Raw genomic sequence first — 17,336 nt, forward strand, 5'->3', positions numbered from 1 at the left:
TAAGAAAAAATTCTTATTAAGAAATTACATTCTCTGGTCATTTGAGTTTGTAATGACTTATCCTCAGGATAAAAAGGAGCTACCTTTGGGCATACTTTCTTTAGTGCCTTCTTAATCTGAGTTTTAGAAATCTGTCCCACAAATGATTAATTCCTCAGTAATTATTAAGAATGGACCTATCTTGGTCTAAGCCAAACACTCTGTGACAAACCACTCAACTTCAAGTGGTGAAGACCGAGTCGGAAAATGATAGATTACGACTGGAAACGAGATCATTCGTGGTTGTCTTAAAGGGACAGGGAAAGGCACTCGACCTCAGATATATCAAAGGAGGAGTCCCACTTAATCCTTCTTTCAAAGAGAAGAAGACGGATTGAAAAGCAGACACAGAATAATCAAGCATATTAACAGGAATACTGCTAAACCTTGGGAATTGTCTAAGAAGCTGAATTTGTTCTCGGTTTTTAAGTCTTCAGTAATTTAAAGAATTAATCAGACTACAGTCCCATATTATAGCAATACAAAGCTAAACCTGAATTTTATCAAGCTACGACTACCGTCACTGAAAAAGATTTATTCTTCAAGCACTCAGATTTAAAAGTGGGAGGGCAGAATAGTGGACATAGGTAATAACAGACTAAAATTCTTTTCAAAACATATGATCATTTGGTTTTGGGTCAAGAAGGACCAGGAAATAATCATTAATGGCTACAATGCAGAAATTAAAGCAGTAAGATATACCCAAATAATAGATGATGATAAAGATACTGGAAAATAGTTTGCATTATTATAGGAATAAGGTAAATAAGAGAAGGAAGTTCAAAGCACATAGCATCTGATCAAGGAAAAGCTGAAAAGGAGAGTAAGATAGGCAGGCATGTATTTAAAGTTATAGGGATTGCAGGACAAACAGTGGAAAACAGATCAATTATACTCTGTAGTACAGAGTGATATATCCCTATTAAATTTCAGATCTTAGTCTAAGTAGAAAGGTGCTGCGTATTCCTGCTGTATGGACACAGTCGGACACACTACCCTATTGCAGGGACATATTCTATTTGGGGATAAAATAAGAAAAAAATACAATCAAGTAATCGCTCACTCACACCAACTGGTTATCACAAGGGTTCCTTACCTGTTAGTGGAACGAGGATTGTGCTCTCTTGTTCTCTATCAATCAACCAACAAAGGTTACAGTCTCAGCACTAAGAAGGTAGCAACCAACCAAAGTTAATGTTTTAATGCCTTCACTTCCTCCTGGCTCAGGTGGCCAGTTTGGGTATACCAATTGCTGAAAAGGAACGGTTATTCCATTACCTAACAACATATAGATTCAACTTTTTTAAAAGCCTAAAGATGAAAGATCGAGCTAACACTTCTGCTTTAGGAATATATTCAATTCTGTACAAGTGAGTAATGAAAATAGTTTGGAATTACAAATTTAACCATCAAATCTATTAATTTCCAAAAATTACAGAAAGAAATGAAAAAAGGAATCTAAAAGAAGTCGAAGGGTGAAACTGCCATCTAGCAAGAGGTATCAAAAAAATAATTATGAAAATATTTTATAAGCCTACGTGCCAGCTATTTTTTAATTTTAAGTTTCCAATAGATTTTAAGTCCTAAAGTCTTTTAGTTTTGAAGAGACTATTTTTTTTGAGCAGTAGGTTAAAACAGTATTTTACAGTATAATCACATTGAAGAGTTATATGAGGGATGACGAGAGGAAAGGAGCACAAATTATTAGGTTGTCAGAAAAGTCATGACATATTTTTTGTTTTTTGTTGCTAAAATGCGTCATGACTTTTCCGACAACCCAACAGAAAAAGATCTGAATACTGAGTATCTCAAAAACTGCAATTTTATTAGGTGTGTTCAAGAGTCCAAAAATCCCAACTAGATTAACACAGTCCTCCACAGCTTGAGCTCCTAAGGGGTGGCTCTTTAACAGACAAGAAAGGCTTAAAATTCATACACCAGAGCAATGCTATTTATATTTTCATTGTACCCATAACGGAGCAAACAGGTGCTGCAAACGTGCTTTTAAATTATTGAACAATCATCCTCTAGTCTTCTTTTCCTGTCTGATATTTGAATATAAACCTTAAAAATTAGTAAAGATTTCCAAATTAATGAGATCTAAGTAAAATTTCATTACCTGGATTAAGATATATTCAGAAACAATAGACAAGATATGATTTTCCAAATTTCCCAGTTTTCCTTCATTTCTTGAATACTAACCAGTGATAAAAATATATCTGATTGAAAATACAGACAAAAAAAGGGAACATTCCATTTGGAACAAGAAATATACCTAGTAATTTACTTTTTTAAGTTTACAGACCCACTTCACTTTGAAAATAAAAAAATCATGTCTTGCTCAGATTAATACTGGGCAAAGTTTACAATTTCTCCTTCAGTAGGAGCTCCAAACCCTTGATTATCACACCCCACGGAGTATATAAATTAAATATACAACAAACTTAGATTTAAAACAACAAATGTCCTTATGTTAGATTATAGGGCAAGTGAGTTGGCTGGAGAAGTAGGTCCACATATAAACTTCTCCCAAGTCAGGTTACTTTCAGGATGTAACTTCTTTAGTTGCCTAAAGAGCCAAAACTTGTGGAGCCCACATATTCATACACAAAAAATGAATAAACAAACATGTCTCTAAACAGAAATTATTTTGAACCATTGAGGAGAGCTGGTATCTCTCTTGCTTTAGGAGTTAATAATGTATGAAGACTGTAGATTTTATCTTGTGCCATTTATATAGAAAAATGTAAATGCACTTTCAAAACGAGATCATTATTCAAATAAGAAAGAGCAGTCTGTGTGCGACTACTGATGGAAGCTCTTAAGAATGACACAGTAGGACCTTACCTAATTCTATTTTAATAGACAGCATTCTTCTTTGCAATGTTTCAAGAGGGAAAAAAAATAAGTACTTCACTGTAGGACTCCACTAGGGAATGAATTCCAAACCAAAGCCAACAAAATCAGCAATGCTGAAAGGCCACAAAGGAACTCAAACGGGTGTTCCAGTACATCAATAAAATCATTTTAACATTTTCCATAAGTACTTCAATTTTTTAAGATTCTTACTGAAAATCCAGTTATATTCAAACCAGAAGCAATAAATCTAAGTATTTCATATCTAAATACCACTCTGAGAAATTCTCCTGAAATGTACAACCTAGACTATTTGCAATATTTGTTCTCAATACTAAATTATTAAATGAGCATATACTGCTAATTAGTTTTAAGAATTTCTAATACTGAAGAAAAAGGGGAAGCTACACCTAATCAGTTTTAAGCAACGAAACAGAAGGTGACACATTTTTAGAGACTATGATTTCTATTCACTTGTGTTATAACTAATCTGAAGTTGAGTTTGCTAATTTATAGATTTACAGGTTACTCATAAAACAAGACATTCTACTCTAAATTAGATGCATGCTGTAGTATCTCTTTGCTGTTCCTCTTTATCACTCATTCTTACTGGCTCTCAGGCACATCTATAAAGAAAAAGAATTTCTCACAAATCCTTCCAGAGTCCAGAACAGCCCAAGCTGGCATTAAGAAGAAAATGAAAGAACATCCTTCACAGAAGCAGTGCATTTTGTATCTCCAGCCCTAGAAGAGTGCTTGGCACACTGAGTTAGGTAAATTCAGTGCATGTTTACAAATAAATGAAGTCTACTAGTCAAGAAACAAAAAGGAAAGGAGAGTTTGGTTAAGTGGTTGACTGTATCTAAAGTAGACACTGAAAAGTTCAACTTTCTAACCCTAAGGAAAATAAAAACCTATCAAAAGTATTACTTTCATGGATCTCTTTTGGGGGTCAGCTTAATTTTAGAGTATGGTCAGCAGAAACTTCAAAGGTATTATCCTCAGATGATCCCGGTTTTAGCTAAATTACAACACCCATTATAGGTTTCCTAATGTTCTTTTTCCAGATTTACAATAAGTAAGAAAACAAACGAGGTATTGCCAGAACATCCAATTTCAAATTTTCAATTTTAAAAAGTGAATGATACTGCCAAAAGGCAAACACACAAGCAAAACCCAACTTCCTTGGAATTAGTTAGCCCAGGTATTACATTGGCTATGGCGGAAAAGAAGATGATTTCTAAACCACAATCTAGTATATACTTTCAAATGGGATGTACCTTAAAAACAGTAAAATAGGAAAGCAGCTTGGAACTCTGTGGACTGCACAGAGCATTATGAGGACACACACTTATCCACGGAAAGCAATGTCCTAAACCAGAAGAAAGTTGTAATGAGAATGTAAAACCCTAGTGTAATCTTTTAAGAACTCAACATCTAACCAAATTCCAAGATTGATCAATATATTTTCTCTTCATCCTTTTGGGAAAGATATTATCCAAAAATGTCATTAGGATTCAAGTTATTTCACTAAGTTTAAATGTCAAGTATTTGTTACAAGGTAGACAAGAAATAGAAGCTAACCCAAGTGCGTCTTCATGTACCACTAAGTTATAAGATGAAGAAGTAAAACAAGTAAAAAGGAAATACATAATACATTTTTACAGTAGTTAATCCACTATAAAAGAAAAGATAAAAAGCGATCATAAAAATATATATCAACTACAAGAAAGTCAACTTCAGGGTCAAGTTGCCTTTAAAAAGACAACTTCAGGGTTAAGAAGACTAAACACAAAAATATTAAATTTGCCACTGCCTCCTTTGAATGAAAAAACGCTTCTATATTTAACAAAAAAAAAACCTTAATGAAAGTAATTTCAAGGAAATTACTCTGGCAAGTTCTTTTCATAATTAACCTCCTAGCCCATTACCTTTACCTCTCTCGCATCTTTTTTACCTATTTATTTTGAAAGTATGAAATATCTGGGTTTATTCTTATCACTGACACATACTAAAGAACACATAATTACTGAAAAACAAGAGTCATATTTCTACTACACTTTTTATTCCAGTATCTTGTGTTGTGCTACATTCTTGAGTGTATTAAGAAAAAGATGAATATAAAAGACTATAGAAAGAAAAAAATTAACATTTTATGAATTAGGATTCCTTTCATCAATTCCTTTGTGATTCTTATCCGTCTATGACAAGAAATATGACACAACAGTCAACAACAAAAAGATGTTAAAGAATTAAATTCAAAAGGTTCTTATTAAGCAAGAATCATCAGTGGATGCTAAAGTTAATGGGTGGAAGTGTGATGGGAAACTGGACATTACATAGTCTCAAAATATCTCCCACGAGACACTTGCTACTTACAAAGGGAAAAAGAGCCACTTAACAGTGTAGACACCTGGCAGACAACCTCCTTAACCAAATGATCAAGAAAACATCACCAGTAATGGGACAAATCCTCACATGATACACTGGTAAGAGCACAATATCAATTTGATCCTGAGAACATCAGGCATTCTAACTAGCTCGTACTCCCGAAGAGTCAGGTCGTGCTGGCCTAGAGAGAGCGCAGCAGCAGCCCAGACCAAAGGAGACCAAGAGGACATGACAATGAAGCACAAATGAGATCCTAGATACACGTCTGGGCCAAAGCAGGTCGCTTAATGGAAAGTTTACAGACTGCTTAGTATTAATTACTGATTTCTATATTTGTTCTATGGTTGTGTAAAATACAAACACTAGGAAGAGCTGGGTGAAGGTAATGGGAACTTTTTGTACTATTTTGCAACTTTTTGGTAAGTCAAATTATTTTAAAATTAAGTTGAAAATAAAAAAATAAAACCAAAGGTTCTGAATAAGGTGCCATATTTGACATACCTATGGAACATCTACTAAGAAGAAAATAAATCTACATTTTTTAATTGCTATGAAAAGTTTACTCCAATCTTTCTTTAAAAATTAAACCTAGAGGAAATGACAGCATTGTCATATTCTGTACTAATATCAAAAAAGTAATCAGATAGTGATAGTCTTGCTTATGTTTAATTTCTTTGGTAACTAGTTCTCTATACAGAGAGCCTGGATTCAGAAGAAAGTATATGAGAGATCAAGAGAAAATATCACCTCCAAACACACAAACTGAATGATGTTTATGTTAAGCAGCTAGTGGAAATTAACTTTGCACTACAGCAAGCATATGACACAGTAGGTGGATTTAAAAGAAAAAGGTCTTCAAATTCAAATTATCATGTATGAATTTTTATTCCTGCATCATAAAAATGGAAGAAATAAAAATTTCTGCTTTTTTCTTTAAAAATTTCTATAGGAAACAAAGTTTAGGGTCATAAATAGGCCTCTTACTTTTGCTTTTTTACTAAAAAACAAATGATAAAGCTCCCAAATAACTTACCTTCACTATAAAATCAGTTACAAATAAATATTCATAAGCTTTTGTTTTATTTTTAACATATAGTGACAGCTTACTATATGTAATGTATTGTGCATTTTATATATATTGCCTCATTCAGTCCTCACAATAACTTATGAATTATACAAATTATAATCATCCCAATTGCACTGATAAGGAAACTAAGGCACAAAATACTGAAGTAACTCACCTAAGAAGACACACCTAATAAGTTATAGAGCAGGAAAATCAAAACCAATCTCTAGGACTCTGAGTTGTAACTAATTTTATACTTTTCCAAATCATATTATTTTTATTAACAATTAAATATTTTCTTTTTAATACTTAGTATATGATACAATGCTAGAATAAACATATTCTGATTTTAAGTAGAATTCTGAAATTCTTGCCTTCAATTTCATTTAAACATATCAGTTGACCAGTTATGTGCTTTGCCATTTCTATCAACCTATGAAAGTTTGAGAAGGCAATGAAACCTAGAAATTGTAGCAAAACAGTATCAGCAACATAAATAGTTTAGGAATCAATGTTTCTATTGAACCTGAAATGACTATCTAAAAGTATAAATAGATATGGTAATCAGAAATTCCTCTCATCTTTTAAGAACCACAAAAAAGCAAGATGGTGAAAGGTTTTTCCTAATTGGAATTCCTAGTTTATATGTTAGATATCTATTGAGTTGCCAAACAGAGGAATATAGAAAATGGTCTTTTAAATGTATGAGAATTTCACAGCTTATTCTTACATTATAAAATCTTATGAGTTCAATTATCTTAATGTAATTTAAACATTATATCTACAAATTTAAGTCATCATTCTGTTATGAACATGATTAAAATAATAATCTGGCAATAACAAATTGGATTTTATTCTCTACTGATTCAGTGCTCAATTCGCTACCCAGAGAACAATCATTAGTTTCTTACAGAGTATATAGTATTCTACATAGATGCTGTAATTGTCCTAAATTGTAATATATTTTAAAAATTATTTACAGATAGCTTACATCTTTAGTTTCTTACAGAGTATACAGTACTCTACACAGATGTTGTAATTGTCCTAAACTGTAATATATTGTAAAAATTATTTATAGATAGCTTACAATATATCTACTAGAAGTCTTTCTGTACATAAAGACAAGACAGAAGGAAGGTCATTCTCTTACTCATCTCAATTTGAGTCTAATAAAAATATCAATATAATATCAATGTAAACATGGTATTAGAATCACCCAACACTTTAGGTAAGAACAGGGTACTGTCCAATTCTTTATCAATAAAATGGGGTAGGTTTCTTAAAAGACAGCACAGGTATCTAATTACAAATAACGCCTTCCATCTAATCTGTTATATAAAACTTGTCTGGCCACTGAGTCTGTAGTGACAAAAAGAAAGCCAGAATGTCCACAGCATCCATCCACAAGCCTTGGAGATGGCACCCTGAACCTTAGGGCACATGTCAGTAAACCGTAAGAAATTAAGAAAGCCTGTGTTTCTCAACTACTCCTCACCAAGTTCATTTCTTCCTAAACAGCAATGAGGCTGAAAACCAGAAAAACGAAAAATGCCCACCCTCATATGCTATCCTGACTTTAAATCCTGGAAAAAAACTGTAATCCTGGTATTTTACTGACTGTTCACAGCTTTCATAGCTGATTCTACTTTCCAAATATTTTGGGAATAAGATTTTTATAGTCAAAATCCACATCTTGAAAAGGAAAATACTGCCAAAGAGAAAACTGTGAAAAGGTATGAAGGGAAAAGAACATCACCACCATCAAGTTAACAATTTAGGAAATATGATTTGATATAAGAGCTATGTGAAGTTTAGTTAACATCATATGGGCCATCAGTAAAGCTTTGTAAAAGCTACAACGAATCTGAGATTAAGCCCCTGGACTACTGCATCTCAATTTCTCGATTTAACAATTGAGAAAACCTCACAAGTAAATATACTTCCATTAAAAAATTTATGTGTATCACTTCACATGTTTTAATAAGTCACTTCCTTTCCATTTTATTCAGAACTTAATAGATTATAGTACTTCTAAGTAGGAAAAAAACCTCTTTCTATTCTTCCTTCAAAAGTTGAATCAAATCTCTGAAACTATTGGGCCAGCCGAGTGGCTCGTTGGTTAAGAGTCGGCTTGGGACACCAGCTCTGAGCAGCAGGGCCCCGGTTGGGATCCCACATGAGGGCCAGTGACACTGCGCCCTCTACAGCTAAGATGGTGAACAACAGTTCGGCCTGCAGCTGGGCTGCCGTGAGTCGCCAGCGAAGGCGTAGGCTGCAGTGGGTCTGCAGTGGGCTCCTGTAAACTACCGTGAGTGGCTGGCGTCTGGCGTGAGCTTTCGTGACCTGCCGTGAGTGGCCGTTCAATGACCGGTGAGTGACTGCTTAACCCGGGAAGAGCGCAATGATAATACCAACATGGACCAGTGAAGCAATGTCCTCCACAACTAGACTGAAGAACAATTGGAAAGCAACTTGTCTGTTCCCCTTCCCCGATTCCCCAATAAAATCATTAAGAAAAAATCTCTGAAACTATCAAATGCAACTAGTATTTTTAAAATTTGGACTTCTGCAGTTTTAGGGTGGACTATCTTCAGACTTTCCCAAAAGAGCCAAAGATTCCATTCTGAATACCAATGTATCTTCAGAAACATCTCCCAATAATCATTCTTTTCACCCCTTTGAAAAATCTTTCAATCCCAAAAGACTTCAATTTTTCTCAGAATCTGACATCCCTTTTTGTACTTTTTTTTTCCATTTCTCTAGTAAGTGTAACATAGGAAATGGATAACTGGGAGACGAGAACATTCAGTTGGCTCCTTTACTTTGTTGTTAGCAATGTCAAGCTTTAACTCTAAAACATAAGAAACACAAAGTAAAGTTAGTAAAATGTTCTGTGTTAATGGTAACCAAAGCATAGAACAAATTCTGATTAGCTTCCCTGTCTTTGAATGTTTAATGGGTGAACTAGTGTTTTCTTCCCTATTTAAGGGTTTCCCCCAGGAATGTACTACCTCATATGAAGTCTATCGCTAAGGTCTACAGACCACTGATGACAACAGGCCCAATAAACGAGGCTGCAAATAATGCCAGTGTTGTGCTCCTCAAGACGTGTTCTTAAACTTCTGGCAGATGGTTGGTTCACTTTGTGTATACACTCATGTGACAACAATTATACTTTTATGTCTAATATAAATCAAATACTTACAGGAAATAGGATGGTAGAGCAGAAAAGGAACTGTTAAGAGTGGAGTAAATGCAGAGATGGGCTCCAACTGAAGACTGCCATCACTCAAATACATGCCCCAGAATATTTCTCATACATAAAAAGAAGCCGGGTAACATTTTCCAAAGTGTGTTCCAAGGAACACTGGTGCTGCAGGACATTAATAGGTGTTACACAATCAAGAGAGCTGGAGTTAATAAAGAAAACTGTATCTCTTCTGCAGAATTTCTCAGTCTTTAATAAACTAAAATGCCATGTCAACTTCCAAGATGTATTTAACAAAAGCATATCCCCAATTGCTGGGCTCTAGAACTTTTTTTTTTTTTCATTTGAACTCGTATTCCAAATTCACAATTTTGAAACTTTTACATCAGGTTTGAAAATCCAGTTCAATGATTCCTTCAAACTTAAAAACCAGGTACTGACTCATTATCTTATTAAAAACAAACTAATTCCATTCATTCTAAGGAGATAATCTGCAGTCCCATATGGGACTGAGTATGGAATAGATGATCCATAGGGCATTATGCCTATTTAAAACAATCTTTACAATGAAAAAGTTTAAAAATCACTTGATTAAGGAAATGGTTTATTTTGGAACATTAACAAACTGCTGCAAGACATTACATTTGTTTCTAAGCAGCCCCGCCCCCACTAAAAACAGAGAGGAAGGTGTGCTTTGTAACAACTTTTGTTTCTGTAAATTTAAGAATTCTGAAGCATTTCTCAAATCAGATATAACACAGTCCAACAGCCTGGTATTCCACAAAAGAATCCCTGATGCCTTCATTATATGTCATAAATTCACTTTCTCTTATGCATCTAGAATGGTAATACTAGGTATATGCCATTCTCAGGAGAAGTGAGAAAGTAGTTGCTCTTTCCTTGTAGGGATTAATTCTCTTATGGAGCCCAGATGAGAAAGGTGATACCAAAAGTGTCACAAAGGTACAGAAGCACTGGCCTGGGAGGCTATAGCATGTAGAAAGTCTCTGAATATGTAGGCAGGCTCTTAATTTTAACTTACAGTGCTTAAGAAAGGAATCATTCTCACTTGGCACAGTAATAAGAGCAGGTACCCTTCACCAAACAAGAACCGAGCTAGATCCATTACATGTTATCTCCCTCAACCTCCTAACTTAACAGGGAGGAAACTGGGTTTGCACTCACATTCACCAAGGTCAAACAATGAAGTGACAGCATAAACAAGATTAGATACCAGATCAATGCCAAGGCTAATGCTCATTAAACTCTACCTCATTATGCTCTATGCTCATTAATCTATAGCTTAGATGAATTAACTTAATAAAAAAGCTGTCACACACACCATACAGAATAACAAGTAAGCATACTATACTTAATTTAAATTATGGAACATGTGACTAAGATTCATGCTACATTACTATTAAATGACAAACTTATGTCCTTTAAAATAGATCTTTACTGTTAATTACAATTAAAAAAATTCTAATTCGTTCTAAAGCTCCAATGTTTATAAATCAATCACGAAAAATATAATGAAATGAAGGAAAGCAGCTCTATTTGTAAAAACGCTGAATTAAAAGAATACCTAACGTAATTGCCTTAGGTTAAAAAAATTAATTCCCCTATGAGCAAAATGACAAGGTAAATCTTGTTCTTCAACTTTATATAAAAGTGTTCATATAAATTAGCATTTTATTGTTTCAATAATAATCTGCAATATGAATATAAAGCTATAAGCATTCAAAATTAAAGATCTGAGTCATAAATTATACTATCATGATTCAACTGATTAAAGTGAGTTTTCTACTTGAAAAAGTATTTTAATGTAATTTGATCACATTAAGCATAAAAAAATAACCCAAATTCCAATAACTTATAGTAAAAACTCACTAACTGAGACCAATGGAAGGCTACCAATCTGATCTACTGAAATGCTCATGTCACAAGACTATCTCTATATTCATTTATTATTCAGAAACTGTATTCTACTTAAGCAAATTTTCCAAATTTAAAATTTATTCTTTAGCAAAAATTTGGAAAATGTAATCATTTGGGGTAGAAAATGCTTTCAAAATATATTAAGAAAAAATAACTAAGATTGGAGGGACCATCGTTAGGAACATCAGTCACTGTCCCACTCTATAATGAGGAACCAATGAAGTCTATGAGGCCACCCGCCTCCATGCTAGTAGACTAAGAGCTGCTTTGTATAACTGTCAGCTGTCACCTCTTGCAGCTTCTCTGTGGGCCGGGGCAATCACCAAGATGGTTAAGAGTGTAAGCTTTGAAATCAAATCACCTAATGGAGTACTAGCTCCATCATTTAGTAGTTATGGGACCAAGTTACCTGACAATATTTCATCAACAGTAATACAACAGCCAATAATATAGTAAAAGACATTTTAGAATCTGTCATACAATCCTCAGCACCCCTATGAATTTGTCATCAATCTTATACAAATTTCCAAAACAAAAGCTCTAAAGAGGTTGCTAATTCAAATACTATATCTTTAGTAAGCATTAAATATACTTGTTCCTAGAAGGATTGGGGTGCAGTGTCATGGTTTATTGCCACTGGAGTTCAGGAATGGAGGCAAGAAACTAATAAATACCTAGTTTGGCTTATCCCATCTTCCCATTCACCCACCCTTCCTCCCTGAAACCTCATAATAGGTCAAGTTCCTAATAATAAAATATAACCATTGTAAAACCATACAAATCCTTCTGTCATTTGAAAGAATAACTGGTAAATAAATAATGTTTGGTAGGTCCCCAAAGAGGAAAAGAACACAATGATGATGAAGAACAGCTTAGGAATCAGACAAATCCCTTCTTCCGAGGTTTTACAATAACATGGAGCATCAACCAAAGATAAGCCATCTCCATGCTTGACTCTAAAGGAGGAGTTAAGTCAAACTACATGATAAAGCCTTTTAAGAGAGGAAGAAAGGGAAAACCCAGACAGCTGGTAGCTTATCAGCACCTGAGCAGTGGACAGCACTACGGCCAAAACCACGGGCTTTTCTCAACTCACCTCACTCACCTTGCACCCAAAGCAAAACGCTTCAAGAAACAAAAATCGAGCAGAAGTGGTAACTTAGAAAAGCGGCATATTTTCCAAAATAAATTTGCCAGTAAGTATTCACTGAATACTATCTTTAAAAAGTAATGTTTAAAACATAAGATTATTTCCTCAACAGGAAGAGAACTCTTCCTTGTTGAAAATACCACAACAAAACTGTCTAAAAGGACACAACCAAGAAAATAAGATTAATTTAATATTAAGCATATTTTAAACACTCCCTTATGAACGAAAGTGGGATGGGTTATCCATTTCTAAAAGCAGACTAAAAACATCTGAAATGAGAGAAACCAGATACTTCTCTTGATACAATTATTTGATTTACTATGTTAAGAAAGGTAATTGATAAAAATATGTCCAAGAAAAAATTGGGGGAGAAAATCTTTTATAGTGAAATATCTAAATTAGTAATTATCTACAGAATACCTTGTGCAGATTAAGTAACTATGATGTCGTTTATTCATCAGTAATTTCACTAAAAATAAAAATCATTAATAATTATTTAAATCTTAGCATCTATTAAGGACTTTTAATTTTACTACAGAAAACATTCTCTGCACTCTCCATCTGTAGAGATCTAGCTTTCATTTATAACATGTTATTAATTTCTTACAGAGTAACCTTACTACCCTGAAAGCTGGGGAAATATGAAGCCCTTGTCTTATTTTAGAATCGAAAAAAAGCAATATGGTGCAGTAAAGCGATTTGTTGACAGTTAAATGTTGCAGTGCAGGCAGGTACAACCAAAAAGAATGTCTCTTTATACCTGTCCACAGCTCGGTAATTAACACCGTTTGGAATTTGATCTTTATGTCTATGTGTCCTTAAAATATACCAGACATAATCTAACTTTCGACTGGTAAATATTCAATACCATATCACATGTTTCTCTGAGGTTTTCTTAAAATTTCTAACTCCTACCTTCCTGTCAGGCTATAAAACTGCTACTTTCCCAATGTCACCCTAAATGCCTCAGGATCCTATTTATTTTCCTCCCCCCCCCCTTTTTCTGCTTTAAGATGATAAAGCTAGCAAACATAAAACCTAAAAAAACAGTCTAAAAAAGGACCAGAAATGCAATGCAAAAATAGCCAAGAAAAAAACCCAGAAACGCCACATGGCTTTATTTTGTGATAACAACTCCAAGCAGCTCTGGAGGCCTTTACATACCAGAGCTGCGCTAAAGGGTTAGGTTACCAGCGCTCAAGCTCCGTATAAGTGGAGCGTTGCCACGTGTGGACTGGGTCCTTAGCTCCCTAGATTTCCTAACGAGGCCAAGGTCACTGAGTCAAACCATTATCTCAGACTGCAACCACAAAGAGAACGTGCCTCCGTCTCCACCACTGACAGACAGGAATCGCTGAGTTCTCATACTCCACTAAGGAAGGAAGCAACCAGGCATCCCAAGTCGGCACTTGCCTAAAACAGCGCTGATCACTCCACAGCACAAAAACTGAAACGGGCCTTTCAGTCCATGTCCAATGAAGTCCGGACTTTGCAATCTTGCCTCTAGGCTTTCAAAGCTCACCTTATCTTCTACATTCCTGTCCTTCTACAGACACAATCTCCCACCAACTTAGCTATGTCCTGTTCTTTTCTAGAAATACTCCCTATACCTTGAACCTTTTTGGTGTAAGTTTGCTCTACTAAAATGATTTACTAATTCCCATAGCTAAACTTCTCTCAAATGTCACCTCTCCAAAAGCAAGTGAGCTTTACCTTCTGACACCCAATACTGCTTCATTAATATCTCTCATAATATATCATATCCTACTTTGTCATACTTTTCCCATTTATTGGATTTCTATCCCAAGTCATTCCCTAAAATGTTTCAAGCAACTTACAGAGACAAATATCGAGAACTGACTCTAGGTGGTGAACACACAATGCAATATATAGATGATGTATTATAGAAATGTACACTTGAAACCTATATAATTTTACTAACCAATGTCACCCCAATAAATGTAATAAAGATAAAATATTATAAGATTACTTATTATATTATTATAAATATAAATATTATAAGATAAAACAAATTATAAATAAGCAGAAAGAGCTAAAGCAAAGGATCAAAAATAAGGAGAATAATATATAGAACCTGTTACTTATTATCTTTTTCTGTGTATATGCATGCATACTGTATATGTATTTGTACACACACACACACACACACACACACACACACAAACTCTTGAATTCAACTGCAGGCTCTCGAGGATTCAGACAGTGCTATACATATAATTATTAAATAAATTACCTTCTTTCAAATACCTAGGAGACTTTTGTAATCTATGGACAATTTCACAATGTCCTTTAAAAAAAATTATATCTCTTTATATGTATACCCACATATGTGCATACATTCTCAAAATTAAAAAATGGCCAAGCACACTGAAAAAAGGCACCAATATATAAAGGAGTAAGTTAGTTTTGTGGTACTTTAAATGTCAATAAAATAATCAAATTACTCACATTTAGTGTCAATGATAGCATTAATGCTTTTCACATTTTAAATAAACTTATACCATTTCTTTTTTGATAGAGACCTAGGAGTACTCAGGGGATAACAAGAAATAATTCCTCCTCTTTCCATCATCTGGAAGAGACTGGCAATGCATTTGGTTAGCATGAAAAGAAAGCAGGCAAAGGTCTCTGCAACCGCTAACATAAAGAACCAATCCAACAACATTAGTTCACATTCACTTGGATTTCTTTTCACTACTAAATGTATTTGGGACACATCTGCTTTGGATTAGACACAGATAAACCTTATGAAAACATTACATTGCCAAAAATCCTACCTGAAGATTATAACCACTTATCCTTCAGACCTTTAAAGCAGTGGTTATAGATAATAGCTTTTCTGGGAAACTAAGCTTTTTTTTTTTTCTCTTTTTTAAAATGAGAAGAGAAACATATTGCTTTAAGGGAAGAGACGCCAGGAAAGTGAACATAAGAGTTTTTATAAACTGAGAAACTTACTAACCAAAGGGTGTCTGTACTGAATCATTTTACGGTGGAAATCACTACCCCCCTAATTTATGTCCTTCATTCATTAAAAAAAGAAAAACATAATTTCCCAGCTAGTCCTGCCCCCACGCCAATCCAAGCTACAGATTCGTCTTATATTAATAATGTTCCTTGAACATCATTTTGTCAACAAGTGTTAAGCACCAGATCATTCCCCAATTCAATCTTCAGTCACTTGAGACAAACTTACTCTAGTAAATCCAATTGTTTCCTCACTGATGTCCAGAATGTTTTTCTTAGTCCTTCTCATTTTTATTACTATTCTCCTGCTGGAAGCATTCTCCTTCAACCCCAAACTCTGAAAAGTCAATTCAAATAACACTGCTTTCCTGACCTATCAAAGGCCATCTGTGAACTCTGAATGCAACTCCCTCTGCCGTTTTGGAGCCTCGAGTTCCAGTGACAGTCTGAGAGACATTTTATAGCACTACGTCAGAGAATTCGTTTAACCTCTCTGAACTTGTTCCTTCACCTATACTACAAACCAAGGGTTGAATGAGATCTCAAGGTTTCCAGCACTAAATTTCTTATTCTTTAATTTTATATTTCATGTGGTTTACAACTGTTATTTTGCACTTAGAGTCATGTAATTTCCCCGTGTGCAAGTCATATACCTCCTTGAGGACAAGAACCTTGTCTGATTAAGTCTTTGTCTATCATTACGAGGCATAACAATTTACACCTACTCTAACTATACCCATCTGATAGACTGGTGAAGGGGAATCAGAAAGAATTTAACAGGTACGGTAACATATCTGCGAAGAACTGAACCTTACTCCAGTCTACAAAAACGGCTGTGAAACTGTAATGGTAACAGGATGGTAAAGTATTTGGCAGTAAAAATATCCCTATCCTGGACGTCGTAGGGGTTTTTCTGCCACATCTGAATGCACTTATTCCACAACTCTTTCAGAACATACTGAGAGCCCAGCACCACTGCACGCAGTGGGAATACAGGTAAACCACATGGGTGAGGTCCTTGCTCTCTGGAGTTTATACGCTGGAGTACAAGACTAGCATCCCCACCCACACTTCCCAGAGCAAAACAACAGTATCTGAGGATGGAATGGGAAGAAACATCTGCAGTTCCCAGGGCCTTCCAGTGTGCATTTAAGAACACCTTGGTTCTGATCAGATGCTAGAGAGGCGGCAGATCCAAAAGCCATTCAGAACACAGACTCTGGGACTTAAATCCCAGGTTAAGTCCCAGCTCCCACTTACTGGCAATGTGACCTTGAATACATTACTTTATCATTTGATGCCTCAGTTTCCTTACCTGCAAAATGGGGATAATGGTACTTATTACTTATGAGGCTGTTCTGAGAAATAAGTTGATGTATGTAAAGTGCTTAGAACAGTCTTGCATACAGTAAGTATCAAAATTTCAACAACTCCTACTACAACTGTTACTACTATTATTACTAAATCGGTGTACAGTCTATGAACAAGCTAAAAACAATACATAACACACAGCAAGAACTCAGTATTTAACTACTGACCAAACAAATGAACCCGGGACTCTATTTCCTCCTCTATGAAAACTGAACAGAAGCATCTTATCAACTTTAAGACTGCGAGGACTCTAGAGGACATAATCTATTTCAAAGTGCTTCATTAAAAACAACCCCCCAGGAGCTGGGCTGCCGTGAGTCGCCGGCTAC

At 34.9% G+C, this 17,336-nt stretch overlaps 1 protein-coding gene across 8 annotated transcripts in view; it reads right to left on the bottom strand.

Annotated features, from left to right (window-relative positions):
• Nucleotides 1-17,336, bottom strand: part of LOC109386813 (TSC22 domain family protein 1-like) — a 122,304-nt gene that overhangs the window by 89,685 nt on the left and 15,283 nt on the right. For 2 of the 8 annotated variants that reach the window (XR_002124854.1, XR_002124855.1), the window contains exon 3: nt 1,136-1,291. The exons of 4 other annotated variants lie outside the window; for them this stretch is intronic. Coding sequence is in view for 2 of the 4 variants with exons in the window: in XM_019650315.1 (XP_019505860.1) it covers nt 9,638-9,725 (88 nt within the window). In the remaining 2 variants the exon portion in view is untranslated. Of the gene's footprint in view, nt 1,292-9,574; nt 9,726-17,336 lie in introns of those variants that run through there. 2 more of the 8 variants (XM_019650316.1, XM_019650315.1) reach the window with 2 other exon arrangements.

This window comes from Hipposideros armiger, unplaced genomic scaffold, assembly GCF_001890085.2.
Source record: "Hipposideros armiger isolate ML-2016 unplaced genomic scaffold, ASM189008v1 scaffold_139, whole genome shotgun sequence".
NCBI classification, from domain to species: domain Eukaryota; kingdom Metazoa; phylum Chordata; class Mammalia; order Chiroptera; family Hipposideridae; genus Hipposideros; species Hipposideros armiger.